The following is a 24,757-nucleotide window of genomic DNA, read 5'->3' as shown; positions in this document are numbered from 1 at the left end:
GTTAATGATGGTGCTCCACTTTGGTCCGTCTTCCAGGTTCAGACTGTCACAGGATTGGGCCCTTTTAAAGTGCTCTGCAGCCATGCACTTGTGTTTGGTCACAGCTGTACAGCACTTTCAGGGGTGAGATCAGGTACAAATTGTCGCTTCTGTCTATGCCTTTGCTGACAGAAGTGGTCTGCTTCGGTCAGAGTTAATACATTAAGGGGAGCTCATTTGTATTGCTCCTACTGTTTTCTTCCTTTTATGTGGGGGTGAAATTCACTTCAGTAAAGATGGCTAGCATGAGCTCTAATGTACTATGATTCCATTAAAGCCCTTAAACCAGTGATTCCTAACCAGGCTGCTAGAGCACCCAGGGGTGCCTTGAGATCCTTTGAAAAGTGCCATGAGATATAAAGAGACAAGCCAAGTGTAAGGAAATAAGCAGAGGCTGAGGCCCTGACTTGTCACTGTTCCCCTCCGCCCCCGCCACCACTGCCCAGCCCCTCAGAAAAGGAGATAAATACTGTACTATGTTAGTTGTTGCCACTCAATTCACAAAAGTTCTGTGCCTTGATTTTTAAAAGTTTGAAAACCACTGACTTACACTAATCTTAATCAACATATAGTTCTTAAGCTGGGCCTCTGACTAGGATGTGTATTTGAGGCGCCAGTGTTTTCTGTCCTGCACTATAGTTCATTAGAACATACAGTTGTTATAAATATTAAAAAAATCTTTCTTTTTTATTTTTCACCTTATGGAGAAAACCTTATATATATTTGCCTTATATACAGATTGGGGGGAAAAGAGTCCAACAGTGCACAGTACGAGGAAAAATTTGCTATTTTACAATAATCTTGTTTTTCATTAATTTATGTATTTTTCTATACATAAGTCCTTGGAAACCTAGACTTAGATAAGTATCAACTAAAACAGAATTTGTACATAAGCATAAACATTCCTTAATACAACAGGAATCATCTTAAAGATTTCATAATTATTTGAGGCAGTAGAAACGAGAAAGAATTCTTTGGAAAGCTGCATGATTGAACTTGCTCATGTCAGCAGTAATGCACAAAATTACAGAAAACCAAGGCTGGAAGTTACCTCAAGAAGCCATCTAAGCCAACCCCCTGGTCAGGGCCGAATCATCCCTGTCTAAAACATCCCAGACCAACATTTGTCTGAACTGCACTTAAAAACTTTTGGCAACAGAAATTCCACAGCTTCTCTGAGTAATCAATTCCAGTGCTCAACCACTGTCATATAAAGAAAGTTCTTATTAATATCCATTCCCTTGGTGCAGTTTAAGCCCATTTTTCCTGTTGCCAGTGGACATATATAATAAGTAATCTATAGTCCTTTTACAGCAACATTTTTTGTATTTGAAAACTGTTATCAAACCATGATTCTTTCTTTTACAATAAGGAAAGATAAACAAATAAATAGTTTATTTACACTGTCTTTTGAAATCACAAGAAAGCAATTGCTTTAGCAGATTCAATAAACTCATCGCAAATTTTGCAGATAGGGCATGATTTTTGCAAAATCCAGTTCAACTTCTACTAAAGGCAAATCCCTATCTAGCAATCTGGCCCACCTGCTACAAGCAGACTTGCATTAGGACACAAAAGGGTCTACTCACATGGATCAGAACCAAGGTGTTATCCAAACCTCTAACATCAATGGAAAAGTCCCAATGGACTTCAATATCTTAAGCTTTAATGTGTGTAGTATATTGTTATATGTTATCAAGTGTGCATCACAAACCCATGGTTACATGGCAGGACCCTATACTTTTTGGTGTAGAAGGCTTAGGAGACCACAATTTGCAACATACTGCTGAATACCTCCATGACCAAAGATTTAAAACTAATAAAGCTTGAATTTGGCATGTCTGAGTGCCAGGATGGAGGTGCATGTTTGTGGCCTTCAGACATTCTAACTGTGCTCAGGAATGCATGCTAACAAAAAAATAGATTTAAGCCAAAAACTGCTATTGCTCTAAACATTAACATGTGTGATTGAAACTACAGGGAGGATGTTGCCTGAACACCTAATAACCCCTATGGCCACATCCAGACAAGCGCAGTCAATGCTGTATGTGACATCACAGACACACATACGGCGCATTCAGGTGTGCTTCACACTGCAAGCCATTTGAAAGCTAATACAAACCAGATGGCTCTACTTGCCATTTCTCCACTTGTTTAAAGGGAGGAACAAGCACTCACCCTACCCAGGCTAGGTTTAGGCAGCTTACTTCAACTGCTATTCACTGCTGCCAAGAGTGGTGCAGGCAGCCAGGCTCCCCTATTTAGTTGTATTCAAAATGAGGTGTTTTTCCCTTCAGTCAACAGGAGAAAAAGCAAGCTCCCTCTTGAATTCAAGTTATCGGTGCTCTGGCTTTACCAGGGTGAGAACTGGTGCTGCTGGGGCTGCCACCGCTGCTCGGAGCCAGGGAGTTAGAAACAATGTGGTGAGTACAAACCAACAGCTAGGGCTAGGGTCTGGGATCAGGTAGCAGCATTGGTGGGGAGAGCAGGGAACGGGCAGCAGCATCGATGGAGAATCAAGTAGGGGAGGGGCAGCAGTGTAGATTGGATAGGAGAATATGCAGGGATAGGAAGCAGTGTAGGTCAGGGATCAGGTAGGAGATGGACAGCAGCACAGGTGGAGGATGGGGCAGTAGAGCAGGTTGGGGATCAGGCAGGGGAGCATTCAGGGATACAAGTCACTGCAGGTCAAGGATCAGGCCAGGGATTAGATGTGGGATCAGGCAGAGGATGGGTGGCTCAGGTTGGGGTCAGGGTCAGGGTCAGTGTAAGGCAAGGGATGGGTGGCAGCGCAAGTTGGGGACCAGGTTGGGGACTGGGCAGGGGATAGGGCTGCACTGCTTCTCTATTCTTTGAACCATGGTGTTGTTGCCCCTGACCTATGCTGTTGATCAGGCAGCAGCATGGGTCAGGGGATGTGGCATCAGGATTTCAGGGAACAGGACAGCAGAACACACTGCTTCCCTATCCCCTGACCCACATGGTTGCCCAACTCCTCATTTACCTTTCTTCCATGTCCCATCTCACACTGCTGCCAGATCCCTATATACACTACTACCCCATCCCATGATCTGCACTGCTGCTGATCGGAAGTGTGACCCAATAAAGGTCTCCAATGAATAGCAGACCCAAGGCAGCTGGATTTCTCAGCCAGGGGGCTGGGCTGGGCTTCAAATGCATGCAGGTGTTCACTAGATCATGTTAACCCCTTCCTAGATCAAGTTAAACCCTTCTGTGATCCAAGTTAGGGCACTTCCTGAGGTGAACTTAGATGGAATGCACCATTTTTTTTCTGAATTAAACCCTTCAAATGCCTGCACAAGTGGGCATTTAATTTAATGTAACCCTGGCCAAGTCACTCTAAAGATAATGCTTGTATGTATCCTCAATCACTTTCTAAAACAGATGTCTTCTCAAAGGCGCATAGAACCTTTTCCCAAAGAAGTGCTAACAAATTTACAATTCAAAACAAGGAATCTAACTTTATATTATAGAACTAACAAAATGTGCCAGCATACTGTCAGTTTTCTTTTTTGTTGCATTTATTACTCCATTCTTCTTCTATATTTTATTCACTCAGATTCTTAAGCTCTTTGGGGTAGGGATTTTTTCATCACCCTGCTCATAAAGCACCAAGCACACTTTGAGTATGATAAAAATAGCAATAGTAATCACTTTTTGAAGTTCATCCATCATAAATAATCACACACTGGAGGGACAGGAAGTGAAGGGATATTTCTAATTTGATAAGAAACCTGTGTTTGCTTAATATTCTGTTTGCCCTTTCCTGTGTAAAGTTCTGTAAATGAGATCATCCAGGGAATGTTATCAAAGGAAATTTCCCAAATTTAAGCAAATGCAGGACACAAAGAGAGACTTACTTGACAATACAAATACACACTTCACTTAGATTTTTTTCCATTCAATTCCTCTCACTGTAAGTAGGAAAGAGGACCCTCTGTGCCTGTGTGTGATGTACCAGCAGGAGTCAATGAATGTGAAACATTGGGAGAGAGAGAGAGATTATTGAACTTGGTGATACACAGTAATATTCCTGAGTCACAGAACACTCAAAGAGGCAGGTCCAGCAATCACTGACCCTTCATCCAAACATCTGTATTTCCTGTGCAAGACACTGACTTCAAAAACCAGCATAATAACTATCATTGAGTTCCTGTTCATGGTAATTAGCAGCTGCTGAGACATCACGAAAGACTGATTCCTGCTGAGTTAGCTCTTTTTCATTCAAAGAACATTCACATTTGTATCAAAGACCATTGCCGAGTTTCACTGTGTTTTCTTTCCTGTTCTAAAAAGGATGGACATGTCAAAGTGATACAAGCTAATATCATTTTTAAAATGTGCAAGTTGAAAAGATTTACTAAACATCTAAGGGAGCTCCTAATAATAGGTAAGGAAGAATCACGTTGCAATCCAGATTGAGTTGAGTTTTTAGAGTTTATTTTGGATTTTAAAAAAATTATTTACAATAACAGCAAAAAGGGCAGTACGACATTTCCAGTCTCATTTTTTTATGGTTCAAAGGTCTGAGTATTGTTTTTATGGCTTTTTCTCTGTTCATTACATACATGTCTGTATATGTGTGCATGACTTGAAGGAGTTTGAATTTGATGATGATATATTGCCCTGTTACCCATCTTCTGTTCTGACAACTGCTGCCAAACTGTGTTTTAAGTGTTTATCCTGCCGATCCCCCGGGAGCCAGAGGGAATATTGATGATATTTTAAAAGCTGTCCAACTAAAGATACTATGGGCAAATATTTCCTCAAGAAACAAAGGTGTCTTACACCACTGTATATTCACTTCACTGTAGTTATTCCAGATTTACACTTAGATAAGTAAACAGAAATGCAGACTCCAAGACTGTATCTGCACTAGAGATTAGGTTGTTTCCAACATAAATTGCTTTATTCCATCTTTCTCAAAAACAGCTGACTATGGTTTTTCATTGCTGTACTCTAAGACAAATATGGCCACTATAGCCAGGATGATTTTCTGTTTTTCTGTCAATATGGAAGTCAACAATGACTTGGCCATATTCTTTCCCTGATGTAGAAAATGTGACTGGCCTCTTATGCCAATGAAGTAAGAATGCTTTCCTTGACTATGGGTGCATGCAAGTATTCAAATGAACTGGTTTAAGTTAAACTATGAAATGGTTTAATTTAAGCAGTTGGCAGCCCTACAAGTCGAATAGAGTATAACCATTCACAAAGCTAGCTGTATGCTCTGTAAACAGACAGTGCTACAGAGAGCACCTAGCTTGGGAGCCCCAGAGCATGCAATCCGACATGTTTTGCAGGCTGCCCAGTCTGCCTGGATACAATTAACAGCACCCAAGGTCAGGGCTGGCTGCTGGCCGGCTGCTGGAGGACCACCTCTCTCCCTCCTCACAACACCTCTTCCTTCCCTCCCAGCTATCAGACAGCAGACCCAGATCAAGTCCATTTTGAGCTGGGGCTCTGGCTGAGCAGGGCTTTGCCTGTGGTTCAACTGGGGCATTAGCTGCAGTACAATCTTGCTCATGCTGCTCCTGGGGCCCTTGCTGTTGTAGTGAAAGAGCTCTATCACCCAGCCCTGTCAGTGGTCTCCATTTCCAGCAGCCAATGTTGTTTGGGGATGGCAGTGGGGTCCGGTGGACCCAGGTCCCCACCCCATCCTGTACCCAACCAGCACTGACAGGCCCTCACAAGAAAGAGAGCCTGACAACATGGACCAGCCATTCACGCAGGGTCCAGGAAGAATAAGTCACAGGGATCTGGGAACAGTGGAAGCCAAGACAAGGCAGCCTGTGTCGGGGGAGGGGGGGGTCCAGCTCAAGGAACAGTGTGTGGTCTGGGGTCTGTGTGTAGTGGAGGGAGGTGGGGTGAAGGGGTTCAGAGACCTCTGGGAATGGTACAGGGTCTGTGGTCATGGGGGTACTGGAGGATTGGGGAGGATACCTGCTGCACAGCCCCAGAGCTGACAGTGGAAGGGGTTTGGTCTGTGACTCAGCCAGAGCAGTGGAGTCTGGCCAAGTCACAGACTATCCCCTTGGAGGGTGGAGGGGGTACAGCTCTTCATGTGGGGATGTTAGAGAGAGGTGCAAAGGTTCCTATCAATAGTAAAAGTGTAAAAGCATTTATTCTTCTGGTAGATACTCTACCTAAAGACACTTCTACTGTGTTGAATGAGGTTGAAGTTTCTACTAGGCCCACCATTTTTAATCCAATAGAAACTGTTTAAATGCTTGTACACACAGGATGCATCTACACATGTGCTTTAACCTGCATTAGCCTATTCTAATGAGCATTAAAGCATCACAAAACCATGCAAAAATGTTTAGTTCTTACCTATGGGGACTTTTTACCATCTTGTACCATCTATACTTTTCCCAGAGCCTAAAAAAGGCACTTTGATCCCAAAAGCTTACAGAAAATTACAATTTTCTTGCGATTTTCCAGTTGGTCTAATAAAAGGTATCATTTTGGAACCAAGAGTTCTAGTTTCTCGTATGTCTTTTTGTCTCAGACCAACACAGCTACCAAATACACCCCACAAAAACATGGACATTTATACACATACTTTTTTTCCCCTGACTCAATGGAGATCTGCCTCCTCGTAGCAGACTCGATTTAATTGAGTCTGATCCACACGCGAGGTGAGGCAAACTGCGCTGTGCTGCATGCTGTTGTATAAGCGATGAAATGTGCATCTGTGCACAGAAAATGGTGGCAGTGTGCTTTTGAACTAAAGCACCTCTGAGGTGTTTCAGTTCAAAAGTGCACCACCGCCATTTTCTCAGCACTGACATGCATTTTGTTGCTTACACAACTGCAAGCATTGCAGCGTCAGGAGCTTTTCAAAGCGCTTGGTGCTGCAACAGTTACAGTTTTACAGTTACATGTGTAAAAATGCCCCATGTTCTTTAGCTAATGCGCATTAAAATAGGCTAATATGCAGTTTTCTAGTACCTCATAAAGATGCTAGATTTAATGCACATTACCTAAAGTGCAGTAATTGAACATGTAGACACACCTTTAGGCTTTTTTCCCCCTGGAACTGCAATTCCATTGGTAGAAATATAACACTCAATGTCTCCACCATCAGGACTGCATTTTAATCCAGCACTCATAAGGCGAAAGCTACATGGGAAAGTTGTCCTATTTGACACATGCATTTTCTGCAATAAAGATATATTGGTATGTGCAGTATGCACACTGAATTTCTGCATCAGGTATTACTTGGATCTTTCTACTGCTCATTCACCAACAAGCACAACCCTAGGTTAGTCAAAATTTTGGTACTTGTAACCAAATGACATAAGTTTTATAACTGTAATGGTAAACATTAGATAGAAGATACTATTTTAATCTTCAATGTATTCAGAAAAACAGGCTAAGGAAAACCTATACATGCATAACATCTATAAAAGCTATAAATCCATCAAATAAATAATTTACAGTGTTTCACTTAGAATGTGAAAGAAAAGGCTTCTTGTTTTTGTTCTGTTTAATAAGCATAGATAAATAAATTCACCAGTACAAAAAGTTGACCTGAATACTGTTTATCAGTAGGCCAAACAATCAGTAGCTAGTTGTCTGATTATTTTAAATAGGCCATTATTTTTGTAAGATGAAAACACGTACTTGCCTCATTTCTTATCAATCTGTTGCTACACCCATGTAAGAAATGTTGAGACTAGCTAAACTTCTCTACTGATCCTTAGCGACAAAAATATCAAAAATTCTATATGCTAACGAGGCATATTATGGAGACAAAGGCCAAAGCCAGGAATCTAAGACAATACTTCATTGCTAATGCTGACTCAGACCTTGAAACATACAAAATAAAATCAAATTTGGGCAACATCTAGTCTTTTGGGGATTTGAATTTTAATCATACACTTGAAATCTTACAGAGCCTACAATAAAAAATAAACACTTTCAGCAAAAACTGCTTATTAGGAAAGTAAATCACAAATGCATCAGAGCTGGACGTGATTACTGTTAATCCTAGATATAACAAACATCACCAATTTTATACTAATAACAGGGCAAGGTATTCAGATATGAATTTCTCATGTCTCTGGTCACCATCTTTGGGCTAGAAGTCCTGCCTGCTGACCCCAGAACTTTGCCACCAGAAGCCCCTCCCTTTGCCCTCGGAAATATTCCTTTCAGCAAGAGGTTTTGCCATCTCAGAATCAAAAACACACCAAATTAATTCTAAAAATCAAACATCTACAATGTTCATTAACAAATGCATCTGTGTAGTGTATATAGAGGTGATAGCACGATAGCTTAAAATGAAGTCTTACTCTTGTATACTGTGGGGGGCATGGGAGGGTGAGTAGAGGATTGTGGTGAGCTGATAGCGTATGTGAGGCAGGTTGTAGGGGGGTGCATAGGTGTGGGGGCTGCAGGAGTGGGGTGAGGGTGTATATGGGAGTGTGGTCCTGGGACGAAGGGGTGGTCTGGACCACAGAACCAATTGGAGTAGTAGCAAGGCCCTAGGGAGGAAACCTCCAGACCTTGGCATGTCATGCAGAACCCCTTTAAAGTGTTGCCCTTGCTGTCTCACGTAGAGGTTTGTCTGCTCTGTTTTGAGCCAAAATATAGTGACTTTGAGGCTGCGTATGTCAGCTGTCCCTGCCCCAGGTCTCGTGCATGCAACATTTTCATTTTACAACCATGACACATGGAAGCTGCCATCGGCCCCAGAACTAATTGGACTAGTGGCAAGGCTCTGGGGTGCAAAAGGCCCGTAATTCATTCAGAGCACTCAGAAAAGGGAAGTTGGTGGGGCCAAAATGGCCTCTTTTGTTCTTTTTGAATTTTGGGGCAACTGGGACAGTTGTGGCTCTAGCACAAAGAAACCAGCAGCCTTGGAGGCTTTTGTTGTGTCTCTTGGGCTATGCACGGTGCTGGGAGGGAAAAGGGGGGTGTTTGTGGCTGCCTATGGCCCCTTCTTACAGGGCACAGGGCCATCAGCCAAGGGTTTATATATTTTTTTTTAATTTAATTATTATTTAATGTGGGGTGTTGGTGAGAAAGCCTATGTATGTTAGTGTGTTCATACAGTTGAAACAGACTTGGAATGACTGGAGCTGCTCTTGAAGTCTAGTGTTGTGGTGTGCCGCGTTAGCTCTAGACCAGCATGTTCTGAGCTCAAGGCTGGGTTTGACCCTTGTACCTGTCCCAGGCCTGGTCCCTGTCAGAATTCCCGCCCCCACCCCAACACATAGAAGCTGCCATGGGCCCCAGAACCAATTGGACTAGTAGCAAGGATCCGGGGTGAAAAAGTGCAGGCCTCAGCCAGATTTAGGCCCATGATTCATTCAGAGCACTCAGAGTATCTGTGAGAAAGGGGAAATTGGTGGGGCCAAAATGGCTTCTTTCGTTCTTTTTTCATTTTGGGCAGCCGGGACAGTTGTGGCCCAAGAACGAAGAAGCCAGGAGCCCTGGAGGCTTCTCTTGTATCTCTTGGGCTATGCATGGTGCCAGGAGGGAAAAGGGGGATGTTTGCGGCTGCCTATGGCCTCTTCTTGCAGGGCACAGGGCCATCAGTCACAGGTTTAAACTTTTTAGTAGTAGTAGTAGTAGTAGTAGTAGTAGTATTTTTAGTATTATTTAATATGGGGTGTTGGTGGGAAAGCCAATGGATGTTAGTGTGGACATGAAGCAGGAAGGGACTTGGAATGAACCAGCGGCTGCTCTTGAAGTCTGGTATTGTGGTATACCACTTGAGTTTTGGACAAGCAGGTTGTGAGTTCAAGGCTGGGTGTGATCCCAGTACATACAAGAATTTATTTTTTTCCACCACAACACATGGAAGCTGCCATGGGCCCCAAAACCAGTTGGACTAGTGGCAAGGCTCCAAGGTGCAAAGGTGCAGGCCTCAGCATGCCAAACCACAAAGGGCTTAATTTTGGGATTAATTATTATTGACATGTTAGAAAGTATCATTATTTCTATGAAGCAGAATTAGTAATACAGACAGTCTAGTATTATTAGAATAATGTAAATAAATGGGAGAATTAGAGATTAATGTAGACATAAGCAGTGTTTTCCAAACCTTCAAAACTGAGCTGTACTTCAACAGACTGAAATCAATCTCATCCTCTTTCCTCCTTTCCCTTTTACCCACATTTTTAGCAACCACCCATCAAATTCATTTTGGGGGCCATGCCATCTAGTCCATCACTCTTGAACTTTGGTAAGTACTGAGGAAGTTCATCATATACTTCCTCTCCTTTCTTTTACATTTTGGTCAAAAGCAAAAAAATAGTAACATTAACATATGAACTAGCATCAGTAACATCTGAGCAAGCATCCATTATCAGCATGTGAGCTGTCATTTTAAAGCACTTTTACAAGTGCTCCGGGTGGGGGCAGGGAGCACTTTAATTAGAGAGGCTCTGAGAGCTACTCTAATTGAAGCACTACCATGTCTTGTATATCAGCATCCCTGCGCTTAAAAATGGTGCTGTGGGTGCTTGAATTAAAGCTTGTTTGATGAGCTTAAAACTTTAAATATCTGGCTTGTCTTATAGCTTGTCTATCCGGGAAAGTTATACTGGTATAAGTTTAAGCAAAAATTTAAATCATTGAAGTTATAGAGTAACAACTCCTTATGTGTATGGGCTCCATGTGTGGATACTCTTGTGCCAAAATAAATATGCTTTCTTCACTTTACCTCATGTTATTTTGAAAGTAGTTTAAGCTAAGTTGAAAAAAGTAACTTTCATGCTAGAAGAAGAATGTCCTGAACTATACCAGTAAAACTATTACTTAATATTTACACTTTAGTGTACAGAAATAAAGCATCCCTAAATAGACAATAGACAAAGCAACAAAAAATACTGAAGGTGTGCCACTGGCTATACAAAAGAAGCTAAAAGATTTGGTTCACGGAAGATTAGGCCAATGGGAGAAGGATTTTTATGAACAGAGCAGCCTGCATCACATGGGATGGGATGGCTAATCTTCTCAGCTGGAAAGTAGCTGGAGCTAAGATCAAATGTGATCCAAATGCAAACTCAGCATGTCCTAAACAAATTGAGTCAAGGTGGTAAGGAAAGTGAAAGAAGGGAGAGTTTTCAGTTATTTATATATCATTGCTAAGCAGTGGAACTAGAAGTTCTCACTGGTAAGAAAAAAGATTTATATCTGGCATATTTCAAACCTAGTGGAATGAACTGTATGACTACAATACTAAAGAGAGGTATGGGTGGCATTCTGCCGTAAAGAACACATGACTTATTTTAGCATTATTGATGGTTCAGAACTACAGGTTCCTGAATGTAATGTATATGGGTCAAAATGTTAACCACAGTTCAGTAGGGGAGAGGGTCTACTGGGAATCTGTTACAGATTATCCAATCAAATCAAAGAAAAGGATGGCTTACTGCTTAAGCAACTGTCTAGAATGTGTAAGAAGATAATTTTTTTTGCTATGAGTGATTTCAGACCTATGCTGGAGGTATAATATGACCAGCAAGAAAAACATTCTAAATCACAGACAATAATCTTCTAACAGAAAATGCACTGCACCCAGCACAAGGTAACCACGTAATTGTGGACCTCATTACAATGACAAAAGATGACTTAATTGATTGGAGGTTGAAGGCTGCCTAGAAAGCAGTTGTTATAACTTGATTACAGTCAAGAGGGACAGAGAGATCATTGGTCAAGCCAGTTAATATACAGTAGGTAACATTTAGCAATTCAAAAGCTGTTTATAAAAAAGGGGACAAAAACAGAGAACTAGATAGCAATATTAACTAGAAATTATCAAATACTGAAAATACATAAGAAAAGCTAAAGACATGAGGAAAAATATCTCTGACTGGCAAAACTAAGACAGGTTGGTTTTTTTAAAGCAAAAGAAACCACAACTATTAGATGGAAATGGTGATGTTAGTTTCTGCTATTGTTATTTTATAAATAAACTACATGGAAATAACTATTATTAATAATACAAAAATATTCATTAAATATTTTTAAAAATTATCTGTTATGCATTTGGAAAGACTAGAATGATGCGCTCTTCTATTATAATGATGATGAAGCACTTTTCAGTCTGTTAGGAATTAAGGATATTAAAACAGTAGCTACACAGGATAAATGTTTTTAAAAGGACCTGCACTCGGGAGTCCTGAAAGAGATAGTTGATGTTCATTTAATAAATCTTCTAGCATTAAGGAAAATTCAAGAAAACTGTGAAAGTATAAATGAAAAGATTATAAATACAAAAGCAACCATTGTGATTGTCTGACCTGCTGCAAAACACAAGACATCGGATTTCTCTGAATTAATTCCTGTTTGAACTGGAGCATAATTTTTAGTTAAAAAATCCAATCTTCTTTTTAGAATTTCTAGTGATAAAGAATCTACCATAATGCCTGGTGTGTGGCAATGGCTTATCATGCCTGGTCTGGAGCATGAATTTGTCTCATTTCAGATCCACGATTGAAAGCTCGTTATGCCATTGGCCTCTAGACTAAGGATCAAATGACCCCTTAACTACCTCCTTGATAAACTAGACATATCAAGCCCCTCAACTCTGTATGGCTCAGTACAAGGAAGTTTTTTTTAATCATTCTCATGACTATTCTCTGAAACCCTCTACAATTTTTAGCATCCTTCTTGAATTCTGCCAGTGTTCAAAAGGAGAAAATAGGATTAGCCAGTTAGCAACTGACCTGTTAGACTAACATCAAACTTTAGACAAAATAATGGAGCAGCCAATTCACGGCAAGATAATAGAAAGATGGGAACCTAATCCATTCAACTTGACAGTCAACAAGGTTTTTTTAGTAATTTGGTATTGTCAAATAATCTTCAGTTAAGGCCATGTGCAGATGTTCAGTTTCTACCAAGAGAGTCATCCTTCTCCAAATATGCAGACATTCAAGCTTTTTCTCCTGGAGCAAAAATGGCACTTCAGGAAAAAAATAATCTGTCAACAACCACATAGAAATCACTCCTGAGAGTTTCTCCTGAGAGACTGAACATCTGCACACTTTTCCCCAGCTTAACTGCTCGTGGGGACCAGGAGGAGGAGCCAAGGGAAAAGATCCTATGTGTATCTTCCTGAGACCAGGTGCATTCTGGTCAGAAGAAGGCACTGATGGCTGCTGCATCTGCCACTCCCATAGACTGGGATCACCCCAGCCTGGAGAAGGCACAAGGGGCAGGGGAGACGGGGAAGTGCAGACTGCACAGCTGTACTGCTCCCTCTCCCAGAATCATTTTTAGTGATGGACATTTTCCTCCCTAATGACACCCAAATCCACTTAGAAACCAAACAGGTGGTACAGAATCTTACCCGATGTGCATGAATACAGCCAGATGCAATGTTATATAACTAGGGACAATGAAGGCAGGCCATGCATACAGAACTGAAAATTCTCATTCAGAAGAGTGACTTAGAGAAGGATCTGGAGTCAGAATGGACAAACTCAATGCAAGCTCACAATATGAAAGTTATGGGGAAGATAGCTCTTAAGCGCATTCTTAGGAAGTACAAACAGGGGAACAGAGAGATGGAGCAAAGAGGTGACATTACCTCTGTAGAAGACATTCACAAAAGCAACAGTGGAAGACAGCATTCATGTTTTAGCAGCCAGTTTATAAAAGTGTGTTGGAAATTGGGAGGTTATAGAAAAGCCACTAATATCATTCCAGAGCTAGTGAAATTATATTACAAAGTGAGGCTTAAAAGGGCTCATTTTTGTTTGATTTATAAAAAACACAGCCTGAGGAGTTACTTGAAATAGCAGATAAGTACCTTTACACAGAAAAAAACCCACCAGGTTCTAAGGCACTTTTTTTACTAGAAAAGTCCTAAATACCACTACTGGCTAATAACTGAAGCCAGACAAATTCAAATTAGAAATCAGACATGAGTTACGGCGGGTGGGAGGGGTTGTGTTTCTTTTTAACAGTGAAGATGGACTAACCTTTAGAAACAAGGAAAGAGGTCAATTATCCATTTCTTAGCATCTTTAGGTCAAGACTGTGTGGCTTTCTGGAAGGTAAGTTTTAGTCAAGTGCAAGTTATCGGGCCCAACAAAAGGGAAAACAGATCAAATGTAATAACATGTACTGCCTGTTCTGGCCTTAAAAATCTATCAGATCAGTCTTTGAAAGTCATCCAGGCACATCAGTATAACTTTACTGGTATAGGAATAGTAAAGGAATCGTTTGTCTACATAAGAAAGCTTTCCTAGTTACATCCCTATTACCGGGGGGAAAATCCTATTTATTCAAGTTATTTTTCTTTTCTAAGTGAAAGATAATACCACACAGAACAATAGAACAGAAGTCTATCGATGCCTCTTTTGACTATTATTTTGTGCACTTTAGGAGACACCAATATAAATGAAAGACACTACAGGTGTCACTCGTTAGTGCATCCAAATTACACTTGGCACAGGACAGGAAGGTAGCTAAGTCAAGCTTTGTACAAACAAGTAGCACAATGAGTCGCTGATTATAGTTGGAGCCTCTCTGTGATACTGTAATACAAGCCAAAAAAACACCAACATCCCCATTCTGTCAGTCTGCAGAAGTTTTCCCAAAGTGCAGAAAGGGCAAGTCATAATCAAGAAGCAATCATGGGAAATAGTAAGAAAATAAGTACGTCTCAGAAGATTATTAATATTCATTATCTTTGTTACCTTGCACTGTGAGGTAGACAGAAGCTGCAGAAGATCCACCTTCATTGAAAGCAATGCACATGTATTCACCAGCATCAGTGAGCTTTACAGTTTTTACTTCTAAAGACAGATTGCTCATTATCCTTATTCGAGAGGGCTCCAGAAATTTCAAGTCCTTGCCATTTCTGTGCCACGTGAGATTGTAACGCACAGTGCTTAATGTCAGACAGGTCAATATGGCTCTTTCTCCAGGAATGACTGTGACATTATTAGGAACCTGGATGACAGGCGGGGGCTCTGTGTGAAAAAGAAGGAAAAAACAGAGAAAGATCTCAGAAACCATTTGTAAACAGTTATATAATTGAGTTAGTTACTATTTAGCTCCCTTTTACATCAGTGAAGCCAAGAATCAGGGAGTTCTTTGAAGTAAATGGGATATGGATAGGGCTCTAGATTTCGATATGCTGCCCTACAAAAGAAGTCTCCAAAGTGCTGCTCTATAGGCAAGGAAAAACCTATGCCAACTGTTTTTGGGATCACTGTGTTGCTCATATGTTTGTTATCCCTGAAAACCTTCAACATTTTACTATCTCTTTCTTCAGATCCATACCCATTTTATGCTGCACTCTCCACCATATCTGTCACTGCTTGATTTCTGTCTGACCCCTTCTCTGCCTCTTCCTCTCAACCCCCTTTAACAGAATGCAAACTCTTTGTTTTGCAATTTATCCTGAAACCCACAAATGTTTCAAATCAGACAAAATGGGCCTTGTTGAGTTATCAATGAATGAGAGGTAATATTTATATGGGAAAGGAAACTTAGACTAAATACAAGAGACTTCACTGGATTTTTGCCTGTCCATTTTTTCTTTCCCTCAGTGGGGACTCGTTCTTTAAGACAGACATAGAGATCTGCAGTAACTAAAAGCCTAAGTGTGATGCATTTGTAAACTGGGAGAATGATTTAGCAGAAATGAGAGCTGTAATCAGCAGGACCAAATCCTTATTAGTATATATCAAAATGGAGAAACATAAGCAAAGAAAATGGAAGTTTGATGTGTTCACAAAGAGTAAAATTTCCTCCTGCGCTGGGGGCCAGCCACACTTGCATACCCCATAATTAGCTACATCAAATACCACCAAAGCAAAGGAAAAGAGAAAGAAAAAAGCCAAACTTAACCCTGCTGCTTAGTGAAAAATAGTTTTCCTCCTATCTGTTGTTGAGAAACTTCTTATACAACAACAGCTTTTCATTTGTAGAGTTCAAAGGATTACAAGAAATTCAGTATCTTTATTCCCATTTTACAAGTAAGGAAACTGAGGCACAGACAGAGAACATGACTTCCCCAGTTAGTCACTCCTAGAACCAGGACTGGAATCCAGATCTCCCAAGTGCCAGTCCAGAGCCATATCTGCCAAATTAGACTGTTCCATATTCCCAATCATGTGCACATGTCAATCATACCCACAGCCTCCACCATTCAGACTACATATCTTTATTGCAACTTTCTTTAAAATCCTTGTACAAACTAACAAGCTACTTGACATTTTAAGATTGAATTATAGTAGGGGGGGAAAAAAATCAAACAAGCATCTGCTCTTTCTGAAGCTGAAGAATGTTGACATGGTTCCAGTACCTTTCACACAGCAGTTGACAAAATGCAAGATCAGTGATATATTGTCTGTCAGCTGGATAAACAGAAAATACTCTAAGAGATTACATTTACATTGCTTAGAGCAAGAGAACTCAACTTATTTTGTTACAAATATTCATGTGTAAGGATTTCAAAAAATGCCTTCCTTACATTAACCCTACAGTACCATTCAAAGAGGAAGCAATAATTCACATCTAGATTTCATAGATTTCATAGGCATTAGGGCTGGAGGGGACCTCAGAAGATTATCGAGTCCAGCCCCCTGCCCCAGGGACAGGAAGTCAGCAGGGATCACAGGATCCCAGCAAGATAAGCATCCAATTTTCTCTTGAAGGCATTCAAAGTAGGTGCTTGAACCACCTCTGATGGTAGGCTGTTCCAGACCTTGGGGGCTTGGACAGTAAAGAAATTCTTCCTTATGTCCAGCCTGAAACGGTCTCACAGGAGTTTATAACTATTCGACCTAGTCATCCTCTGGGGTGCTCTGGTGAACAGTTATTCCCCCAGATCCTGGTGAACACACCTGATAAACTTATAGGTGGCCGTCAGATCATCCTGAGCTTGCGCTTTTCCAGGGTGAAGAGTCCCATATCTCTTAGCCTGTCATCGTAAGGTCTGTTTTCCTGACCTCTGATCATGCGCGTGGCTCTTCTCTGGACTCTCTCAAGCTTCTCCACATCCTTTTTGAATTGTGGAGCCCAAAACTGGATGCAGTACTCCAGCTGCAACCTCACCAAGGCCAAGTACAATGGGAGAACGACGTCCTGGGATTTGCTTGAGAAGCATCTATGGATGCAAGCTAGCATTTTCCTCGCTTTACTAGCCACAGCATCACACTGCAGGCTCATGTTCATCTTGTGGTCAATCATGACCCCCAAGTCCCTTTCATCCATAATGCTAGCCAGTGTAGCACTGCCAGGCTTCTAAGGATGCTGCAGGTTTTTCTTCCCAAGGTGGAGAACCTTGCATTTTTGGGTGTTAAACACCATCATGTTCTCATCCGCCCATTTCCTGAGCCTGTCCAGGTCAGCCTGGATCACCCTCAGGTGTGGATGCTTTACCCCAAAGTTTGATATCATCGGCAAACTTGGCCAGTCTGCTTCTGACTCCAATGTCCACATCATTAATGAAGATGTTGAACAATATAGACACAAAAACAGAGCCCTAAAAAGTGCCCTTCTTCCCTATGGATCCCAAATCTATGAACTGCCCTTCTTCCCTATGGACCCCAAAGCAAAGGATGCATATAGGAATCTCTTCATTCTCTGCAAAAAGTTTTTCATTCTGTGTCCTTTTCGTTATAAGAGAAAAAATGTTTCAGGACTGCCCACCCATATAACCATAATGCTACCAAAATGCTGGCACCTCACTAGTCAAATGCAACAGCTGTTTGTGCTCAATGCTCTCAGTCAGCAGTTTGAGAGGTAAACAGGGTCATCATGCATAACCAAAACCAATGAAGGTTTTCAGCAGGCAAAGTAGTTTTCAATATGGAGTTTCACAAAGCACTGGTGTTAACATTTTATCATAAAGGAAAATGCTTTGGACTTTTTAGTGATACCAGCTCTATTAGCATATATCTACACTGGAAAATAATTCTTAACTCAGGTTCACTAATTAAAGTTAGCTAATGCTACCTAAAATAGCAGAAGACCATTTTAACTTGTGCTAGCAACTTTGACTGCAGAGGTGCCAGGGGTGATAGGACTGAACTCAAGCTCATGTTAAAATGCCTGTTCCTCTTCACTGTTATTTTAACCTAAGCAAGCTAAGCCAGGTTAGCAGTTCTGAATTTAAAACACATAAGTCTTTTTTTCCCTATGTAGAAGCACCTTTACATGAATAATGAGTCAGGCAAAATAAATCAGGCAAAATAAAAATTCTGGTTCTGGATACAAATTTGAACAGATGGAAATTGAAGTCCAAGATGTTATTATACAAAGTACTAAGAGTATCATCTTTAGTACAATTCAGGTTGAGCCACACAGTTTTGTATAAAATCCCTGAAAAAAATTTGAGAGAGATTTAGTCAAGACTGTTCAAAAAAATAATAATGGAAATGCCTATACCGCCTCAGGATGAAGTTTCCAGAATCACCATGGACTCTGGGCTTCTTTCCCCTTCGGTGTTTTATGAAAATCTCCCCTTTAAAATAATGTAAAAAAGGAATTAGGATTAAAATTGTGAGCAGTCTGTGCATAGCCCTCAGTGTTTCCAACAGGAGTGACAGGTTTTCATTCCCATGAGTTTGCATAAACAAAAAAGCAAACATATGTTAGTCTTTGATTAGTTTACTCTGTTGTACATTATTCTGCAGAAGTTTCATATGAGCACATGCCTGCTAGTACTTGGCCTGAACATATTACTGAACAGATACTAGCTCTCTGCTTGAATGTCTGAGGTGGACTCATTGACTTCAGTGCTGTGTCTCTTCATCTGCTGAACATTTGCTGGATCTCTTGCATAGATTGCTGTTGAAGACTGTGAATACTTTAATACATTTTTCATTTATGCTTGAGTGCATCTCCTGATTAATGGTTATTCTGGCTGAATTCAATTGTTATTCCTAAATGAAGGCAACAAAATTCAATTTGCTAAGTTCTTTTTCATTTGGGAAGCATTAAGATTCTGGCTGCTGGTGGGAAACAAAACCCCTCCTTAATATCCTTCAGTCAGTTAATGGACTTTAAGAACAGTCTAAACTCTGTAATAAAGCTACTGACTGTGTGGATTTTAGTAGGAAATATGGAACTAATATCAAGCCCAGCTGTTTACCATCTTGTGACCAGAAGGTTCTCCCATGTCATTTGTAATCTATAAAATAAGCTCTCCTGGATTCTCATTTAATGTCTATCATTTTTGTTTGATATTACAGTTGATAGTGGACATGAATTTGGAGATAAATCAGTAACAGTGATATGGTTAGACAAACCCAATAACCAACATCTTTCAAATTCCTTTGATTTTTTTAATCTAAATAGTGCCTTTCATTCCAAAGGATTCCAAAGCATTTACACATTAAATAAAATACTGAGCTGACAGCGTTTGTCCTGTTTTTCCCCAGCTGGGATGACAGAATGAAAGATGGGCAAAAATACTTTAAACAAAATGATTGAGATTTTGATTAAAAGATTATGGTGTGTGTGTGTGTGTTGTCATTGATGGCAAGAATTACAGATGTCCATATTAGCAAACTGTACCAGGATGTGGGACACACATACACACACACACCCATATATGCTAGTACAGTTCGCTTATACAGACACCTGTATGTCTTGCCTTTACTAAAATATATATACATGCACACACACACACACACATACACACCCCATATCTAAATCATAACCTCAATCTTTCTGTTTAAAGCATTCTTTACAGTTTGCTGATATAGACACCTGTATGTCTTGCCTTCACTGGGTGCATCTATACGTGTGCCTTACTGCAAAGTAAACTAATTAACTCTGCAGTAAAGTAATACCATCTACATGTGCGCCAGTATTAGGGCTCAATAAATTAAGTCCGCCAGAAGATAGTAATTGTCAGGGACAGTACTATCTTACAGTGGAGCACTTATGTGCGCTGAGACATACATGTAGATGGTGACAAGAGCCATACTTTAGCACTCTCATGCCCCAGCCAGCCCCTCTCTTGCCGACACCACCACCTGGAGCCTGGGGCTGACCCCCCAATTTCACCTGCCAGCCCAGAGCTGCTCTGCCCTGGCTCAAAGTGCTGTGGTCCTTTGGTGCACATCTTGATAGGATGCAGTTGACTCTGGTGTGAACTGTGCCGGAATTTATTGCTCCAGCATTGCACATGGAGATGCACCCACTGAGTATCATTAGTGTTGCCAAAAATAAAATCTTAGAGATATCCTAGATCCAAACTAAATTTTGATGAATGTGTTGATCCTTGTCAACACAGTTTTCATTTATTTGAACAAATGTTTTTAGTTAAGATCTGCATTCCCATTAAAGTCATTCCAGGATCAATATTTTTTCATGTCTTTAGCGACCTGCATCCACATTTCTCTTTATGTTGCTGTCCTGTTCCCTTACTTGTAATCAAATGCAGTTTGTTCAAATGTGCAACATGGACGTGCTTTTTTGCTAACTTTCATGATTTTCATAATTGCCTGGAATTCAATACATCTGAACACCAGGAACATAGACAAAATAAATGTAAGACAGGAACAAGAGTCTTTTGTTTTAAATCGGCCTGTAAGGGAAATAAAGTCCCTTGAATGGATCATAGGAAAGTATGGCTGGAAACAACTTCACAAGATCATCTAGTCAAGCCCCCTGCTTGAGTCAGGATCATGACTGAATAAATAAGGTCAACACTTCCTACTGCAGGCGCCAGCAACATAGGGCCCACCCCAGCCCATGGAGTCACTGGATTCAGCCTGAGGCACTGGAGGGCTTTGCCTGTGCTCATGCTCGTGGGTGTGCTGGGGCCATGCAGCGAGAAGCTTCCAGCTGCACCTGTGTCACTGCCACTTTTCCCCACCCTCCCAACTCCAGTCCAGTGCAGGATCGGCATGTCGGTGGTGTCAGAGGGCTTTTCCCACCCCTGCACCAGGGCCTGCCATTTAGGAGTTGTGCCCATGCCACCATCACATCTTCCAGCCCCCTTCTCCCCTGCTATGGCCTGGGTGTAGCCAGCTTCCAGTTTGTGGGGAACTGTGCGTGGTCTGGACTTCTGTAAACTGTATCCATTCTACCATGCTTCCCCTTCCTTCTCCCAACCCTCCACGATGCAGATGCAGCCTCTAGCAGGGTGGTGGAGAGAGTGGTGACAGTGTGGATACAGTTTGCAGACACCCGTCCCAAGACAGCTCCCCATAGGCTGGTAGCAGTGTCACACCACAGTCAGGGGAGCAGGAGGCTGCAAGAAGCTGCAGCAATGGTGCAGGTGCAGTGCCCAACTGCCTGAGCCCTGAATGAACACAGAGAATGTCCCCCATCGCTGACCCACCAGCTGGCTGTTCCAGGCCACAGCCTGAAAAAAACAGGAACTGTTATTGTTGCAGTTCTAGGGAACAAATAGGGACTTGCTCTGATTGCATATGGGACCATACAAAGACAACTGTATTGCCTACATAAGCTATGCTAGTTAACCAAAAAAGTAGTCATGGAAATTATAAATCAGAGATGAAAAGGACCTTTTAGTTCTTCCGGGTCCCTGGGAGATATTAAAAAGGCACAACTGGAATCTGATGCATGACATGGCAAGACATGCGGTGTTTGGCATGGGTCATAAAATTCCTCAAATCCCCATCCCAGGAGCCATTTCTATGGTCAGGCACTTTTTCCCCCCCTTTTTTTCATTTGTCTGAATTATTCCCTATTATGAATCAAGAAGTAAGAAGAAAAATGTACATTTCTAACAAATTAAGAAAATGTTTTAAAGAAAACTGGAAATTAATTCCAGTGCAAATCTTTGTAATTGTCTGGCTAACTATCCAAACTGTGCTTACAGGCTGGCAGTTCAATGTGTAATTGCTAAGGTTTGAGATAAAAAAAGAGCAGATTGTTTAAGACTTCCATTTGTGCTTCCAAAAGAAATTTGGCGGACCATGTCTATTCAATGAAGCACTTCAATGTGTGAAGAAAGTAGCACAAGGCAAAGGAGGAGAAGAGGAAGGGGGAGGGAACTGATAGCACGGTAGCTGCCTTGCTCTAACTACTTGTATACACATTTTTTCTTTACAATAAATTAGTGTTGGGTATTTGACCAGTCAACTAAAGTTCAGTCAATTGCCTGGTCAAATATCTATCAAAAAATGGAAAAAAAAAATGCCAATAGGTCTAATTAACACACAGAAAGATACATTTTTCCCCATTAAGAAATGTGTCAAAAAACAACAAAAAATCATATTTCTGTCTAGAAAATTATTTTAAAAATAGGGATTTTTTGCAAAATTGCTATAATCCTTGACCAGTCAAGAAATATGCAGTCAATTGACCATTCAGTTGATAATATTACACTGGTCAATTGACCAGCTTGCCTAGCATACAGTAAATGAAAGCTATCTCATATTAGCTTAGCCCCAGTGACAAATGGTAAGACAGAACAGGTTAACTTTAGGGTAAGAGCAAGCACATAAGCAACAACCACAGCACAGATGACCCACCTGTATATCCCACCTTGCAATAACTTATTTATATGTCCATTCTCTCTGTCCTACTGACATCAGTGGGACAGTATCTTAGTATCATAGTACTTAGGGTTGGAAGGGACCTAAACAGATCATCAGGTCCAATCCCCTGCCCCAGGAAGCAATGGGTATCAGGGTCATATCACCCCAGCCAAATATCTGTCCAGCCTCCTCTTGAAGACCCCCAAGGTATGGGAGAGTACCACCTCACTTGGGAGCCCATTCCAGAGCCTGACAGCCTTAACTGTAAAGTAATGCCTCCTGATGTCCAGCCTGAACCTTCTCTCTAACAATTTGTGGCCATTATTCTTAGTAACCCCAGGTGGTGCCTGGGGGAACAGAGCCTCCCCCAATTCCTGCTGGTGACCCCTGGTCAGTTTGTAAACCGCCAGCAGATCCCCTCTCAGCCTTCTCTTGTGGAGGCTGAACAGGTTCAGGCCCTTTAGCCTTTCTTCGTAGGGCTTGCCCCACTGCCCCTTGACCATCTGAATGGTCCTCCTCTTGACCCTATCAATGCTAGCCACATCCCTCTTGAAGTTCAGCGCCCAGAACTGACCAATGCCACATAGAGGGGAAGGATCACCTCCTTGGACCTGCTTGTGATGCATCTGTAGATGCACGACAAGGTGCTGTTAGTCTTACTGACCACTTCCTTGCATTGGCAGCTCATGTTCAACCTGGAGTCAACAATGACTCCAAGATCCCTTTCTGCCACTGTGTTGACAAGAAGGGTGTTCCCCAGCCTATAGGTGTGTTGCTGTTCCTTCTCCCTAGATGCAGCACCTTGCACTGCTGCAAGTGGTAGAATAAATTCAACAGTGGCTACACATTTTACTGAATAATTCACCAGTGCCCACACATTTTACTGAATAAACATGGATATGCTTAAATGCTTTGCTGAACTGGAAAATACCTCCATTAAGGACCTAGACACATGGGACATTTGTGACAAAAGAATGCATATTAACATAACATATATCACAACAATATTTTGTTGGCACTAAAAGATTACAGTTTATATCACCCATTGTTGCTGCTTTCTGTTAAGCATCCCAGCACTCACTATACAATGTAGTACACTAGCTGAGAAGCAACACACACTTACCTGACACATCCAGAAATGTCTGAGCACGTCCAGTTCCTGCACTGCTAACAGCCACGCATTCATAGTAACCCTCATCGGACAAAGTGACTTTGGCAAATTCCCAATTCACAACAGAGGATTCTCTGGGGGAAAAAATAAAGAACTTCTGTAATTGCTTGAAAGAACTAAGGAAATAGACATGAAAGGGCCTAGTCTGCTACTAACTGAAAAGTAAGACTCTCAATAAGGCTAACAGATATTTCTCAGAGAAAAAGCAGATGCACTAGTTTTCAAGATGGATGTTGTTTATTCAAGGACTTATTTTAAAAAAGAACAAACAAATTGATCATGTTTTTCTGAGCCTTAATATGTATGGATTCTTGCAGGAGACATCAACACAAACATTTGAAAAAATAAAACCTAAAGGGTAACAAAAATTGCTGTCTTAGTTGTTTCTCACCCAACTGGTCCTGACTGGTCTGATTTAAGTGAAAGAAAGTATGAATGTGCACATCTTTATTATCTGCTTTTACTTATTACACTTCTAAGCATCTCATTATTGCCAATATGTAGCCAGTACTGGAACCAGTACAGGGCTGCATCAAGATTGTAACAAGGTCCCGACTGAAACCCTGTTACTTGAGAGATCTGGCAGCTGGAGGTGATTATGCCTGGTGGGAGAGGAGACGCCCCACGCCCACTGAGAGCTAATGGGACTTGGCGCCTAGGGATATGAGGACGAGGATGTCTCCTCAGGCACCACCAGGGAAGAGAGGAGCAGCTATGGACCCTCACTAAGGAGGATCTGGAGGAGGGTCCCATGATGCAAGGGGCCAATGCAGGCCAAGAGACTCTGGAATCCAGGACCTGCAGCCCATCCTCACTACATACCGTGAGCACATGGCAGCGGTGGTGAGTCCAAGGAGAATGGGGCCACAGTGCAGGGAGAAGCCGAGGCTTCACACAGGGACGTGGCAAAGCAACTTGGGAGCCAAAGGGGGGTAGAGGTCCCCCACCCAGTCCCTGAAGAAACAGGGCCCAACACCCCAAACTTGAGAAGAGGGGGAAGTTGGGACAGAGAGCCGTGGACGAGACTGTGGACAAACGCCCAGTTCTGCACACCGGCACAGAGTGCGGCAGGAGAGACCGAGTG

The 24,757-nt window shown here is 41.6% G+C and overlaps 1 protein-coding gene across 5 annotated transcripts in view; it reads right to left on the bottom strand.

Moving 5' to 3' along the window:
- HMCN1 (hemicentin 1) overlaps positions 1-24,757 on the bottom strand; it is a 356,272-nt gene that overhangs the window by 207,325 nt on the left and 124,190 nt on the right. For all 5 annotated transcript variants that reach the window (XM_090048332.1, XM_090048334.1, XM_090048335.1 and 2 more), the window contains exons 10-11: positions 23,626-23,747; positions 14,727-15,002 (exon numbers count right to left, since the gene is read on the bottom strand). In XM_090048332.1, the coding sequence (XP_089904458.1) occupies positions 14,727-15,002; positions 23,626-23,747 (398 nt within the window). The remainder of the gene's footprint in view (positions 1-14,726; positions 15,003-23,625; positions 23,748-24,757) is intronic.

The sequence above is a fragment of the Crocodylus siamensis genome, chromosome 5, assembly GCF_052110815.1.
Source record: "Crocodylus siamensis isolate JL-2025a chromosome 5, ASM5211081v1, whole genome shotgun sequence".
NCBI lineage: Eukaryota > Metazoa > Chordata > Crocodylia > Crocodylidae > Crocodylus > Crocodylus siamensis.
The sequence above is the reverse complement of the archived record's forward strand: the minus strand, read 5'-3'. Positions and strand labels throughout refer to the sequence as shown.